Raw genomic sequence first — 3,459 nt, forward strand, 5'->3', positions numbered from 1 at the left:
AATAAATTACAATGTAAATGACCGCGGCTAACCCGTTGATAGTCAAAAGTGCAAAAGTTGTTTTATAGGAAAGTGTTAGTATATATGCCGTGCAGAATACAGCAGGGCAAAATTGCAGCCAACAATTGTAGGTTCAAAAACCTTGTGCTGTCACATAAAATGTCATTCATATATTTGACAAACAGCTTTTTTGAATTTGCAGTCACAAACAACACTGAGCTTAAGATTTACAAAGAGAAACTGCTAGTTGACTAGCCTCTGGTCTATGCCAGTAACCTGTTGGAATCTTGCCATCGCACCAGGGCCCGTGGCCAAAACCATGGCCACCCTTGACATCTGATTTGGCCACCTCGTTAACAGAATCATACGGTGATAAGGCTAGAGTTGGCTTCGTTAGTATTCGGCTGGAACAGGGGGGATTATATTGAAAACAGGTCTTCCGTGAGTACAGGGCCCAGCGGTGTTCTGGACTAAAGCCCACCTGTATGCTGACTTCTTTAACATTTCTTGGTAGACAGTTAATCAAATGGCGCCGCAAAGGAGACAGAAAAATTGAGACGGTAAAAACCAAATTGGACTAAAATGGAAAAAACCTTTTGTGGTCTGTATTAGGGGGAGGGCTTTGGAGGCCATTTTACATCTCTGTGTCCCTGGGGCCAATTTGTTCTATTATCTGTCCAACCCATAGGCTTTCTGAAGTTTACAAATTTAGCGCCAGGCTATTTATTAATATCAATAATAAAATAACTCAGGCAGAATCCTTTAAACACAACTACTTTGAGAGATAGAAAACTTTGAACAGGGACGACGAGTCCAAGTCAGACCACTAGATAGAGTACAACAAAGCGTTTGAATCAGAGACAGACTATTATACGGAGCACTACGGGCCCTATCAAACTGCTAATCTAGCAGCCTTAAGGCCACTCAGTATATACTCGGCCCGTTCGCGAGCCTGTCAGTGCAAGACAGCTAGTCTGACGTCAAAAAAATTGACGTTAGATCTCCCCTGGCCCACTTCTTTTTTTTAATCAAGGCTGAGCGAACGCCCAAAAGGGCCTGGGTAAACAGGAAGCTTTCCGAGCAAGGTGCCAGGCATCTGTACGATCCTTCAATGAAGGAACACAGAGAAAAGAGGAGGCCATATGCCGGAAAATTTGGAAGAACCTCCGCTACCGATTTGGAAATCACAAGACGCTTTAGGCCAACAATAAGACAGACAGTAAACAAGGCTCAGGCACCCAGGTTGAGGTGTTGAAGGCTCACCTCCAGGATGCAGAGCAACCTGTCAGGAGGAGGTTAGTGAGCTTTCTACCAGGCTGGAGATGAAAAGAGACAAAAGAGACAAAAGAGAACATGTCCCTGTTGTACCTGGAGCTCCATAAAGAGCAGACCTGGAAAGTGAGCTGCAGCAACAAATAGACCCCCAACAACTTGAGGCAGAGACAAAAGTCTCACGCTAAGAGGGAGAGAGGATCAGCAGCTGATCCAGGGGCTGAGGGAAGAGCAGGGTGCCCTCAGTCAGGAGTTAGAGGGCCTGAAAAACAAGACTGAAGGAACTGACTTCAATCAACCTTGAGCTAGCCGCTAGGCTTAAGGCTACGCAAGATGGCAAGAGTCAGTCAGACCCTCCAGAGAGAAACTGTCGAGCTGAAGGAACGTTACCTTGTTATGTTGTGTCACACAACACTGAATCAATATCTAAGGACAGCAGGATTGTTGATGCCAAAACATTCATGGTGTGACTGGTCTATAGTGGGTTTGACATTTTATTGTTTTACTGCCTGCCAACAATCCCAAAAGGGGGCCACATTTTATCTTATAGATGCAAAAATTGCATCTATAAGGTCTGTATAATCAACATTCTCTATGCATTCTGTGAAGATTATTCAAAGGCAGTGTGCAATATATGCTTTTTCTAGATACTATGTACTGTAGATTCTATGGCAATACTTTCTGAAGGTAAAATGACCAGCCTTAAAAGGTATAAAATCACAGTTTCACAGTTTGCTAACCTGATAACTTTAAACCCTTTTCTCTACTACTTCTCTACACTGTTTTTGGCTCTCTGTTTATAGTATTTTATAATAGACATACAGACATACAACCAAAGAGAGACCCCAACCATCAATCAGAGGTGAGCAGACTTAGGTAACAACAAAACACAGTCCTACCTTCCTAACGCACCACTCAAGCTGCCTTGCAAGTTCTAGCTAGTCAAACAACGTCACACTTAAAAGCTGTGTGTGTGTCTACATACGTCTGCTTTGTGCTTGCCATAACATGCATCTGACTGAGTCAGCATGCTTCCATTTGTATATGTTCATTTGTACAGTTCATCAAACTTACACATTTTAACATCTGTCCTTCACCCAGTGCATGTTGGGATAGGATCCCAAACAAGATTAAGAGGATATTGGAATTGGATCTCCCTGAGTGTATGAGCACGTCTACAAGCAAAAGAATAGGTTTTGTCTTACACTGTATCCCTACCTGAGTGGGTTCCTTGGGAGTTCTCATCCTCTTCCTCCACAAACAGTTTGCGCAAACTGACCGGTTTACTGCCTTCAGCTGCAGCCGCATTGTTGCTGCCACCCTCCGCATCCTCCACCGGCACTACAGTGAAGGTAGGCATCTTGGCTCTTCAAATGTCCGGAAGAATGTATGAAGAGGTGTCCAGTGACAACAACCAGGAAGGCACTCACTGTTGAACTTTCACCCCCACAGGGAAAGGGAAAAAAAATCCTGTCAAGTGGAAGACAAAGGGCCTCAGTGAGGAAAGCTGGGGATTCAGATTGACCACAAAATGGCACTCCAACTCTTTTCTTCCCTTTCTCTTTGTTGTGTGATCCAGTGTCCTCTAAAGTCAGGGTGAAAGTGCTCTCTCATAGACGTGAGGCAGGCCAAAGTCCTGTAGTGTGTAGTCTTCACTCTCTCCTTGTTCCTTTCCCTCCCTTTTCCCCCCACTGCTCCAAGACTATTGCCCCATGTGACCCTCTATTTACCATATGAAGAGAGTCCATACATGGAGAACCCTGCAGCTCCTCCCATTACTCTGACAGTCCCACTTCTCTCACTCACACCTTTGTAATGCCAAAAGGACGGGAAACAAACCCTCAAGTATCTCTATAAGTATCCAGAGTATCCTTAAAATCCACTTTCACTACAAAAAACACTGTTGTTTTGTCTTTGGTTTTGTTTCCCCCTCTTCTTTTCAGGCTGGGAGTTTCTGTCTCTGGTTTCTATCAGGTAAACAAAATGGGTGTTACCTTTCCCACAGTGCATTATGGGTAGCAGTGAAGTGCTGATTTTCAGCATACAGCGGCAGCACATGCTCACATGTGCACACGCATTGTGCGAGCAAAGGAAACACCTTGAAAGCCTTGGAGACTAACTTTCCTCTGTATTCTTGACAGGAAGAAAGGAATGAGCTAATAACAATGGACACATGAATTGTTTTCT

General features: G+C 44.1%; 1 protein-coding gene across 2 annotated transcripts in view; it reads right to left on the minus strand.

Moving 5' to 3' along the window:
* LOC118334961 (solute carrier family 12 member 7-like) overlaps nt 1–3,221 on the minus strand; it is a gene marked incomplete in the record, with an annotated part of 29,904 nt that extends 26,683 nt beyond the window's left edge. The window contains 1 exon segment of one of the 2 annotated variants that reach the window (XM_035671067.1): nt 2,491–3,221. In XM_035671067.1, the coding sequence (XP_035526960.1) occupies nt 2,491–2,632 (142 nt within the window). 2 annotated transcript variants of the gene reach the window in all.
* Nucleotides 3,222–3,459: the final 238 nt, after the last annotated feature.

Source organism: Morone saxatilis, unplaced genomic scaffold, assembly GCF_004916995.1.
Source record: "Morone saxatilis isolate NCDOM2014 unplaced genomic scaffold, NCSU_SB_2.0 Contig23, whole genome shotgun sequence".
NCBI classification, from domain to species: Eukaryota; Metazoa; Chordata; class Actinopteri; family Moronidae; genus Morone; species Morone saxatilis.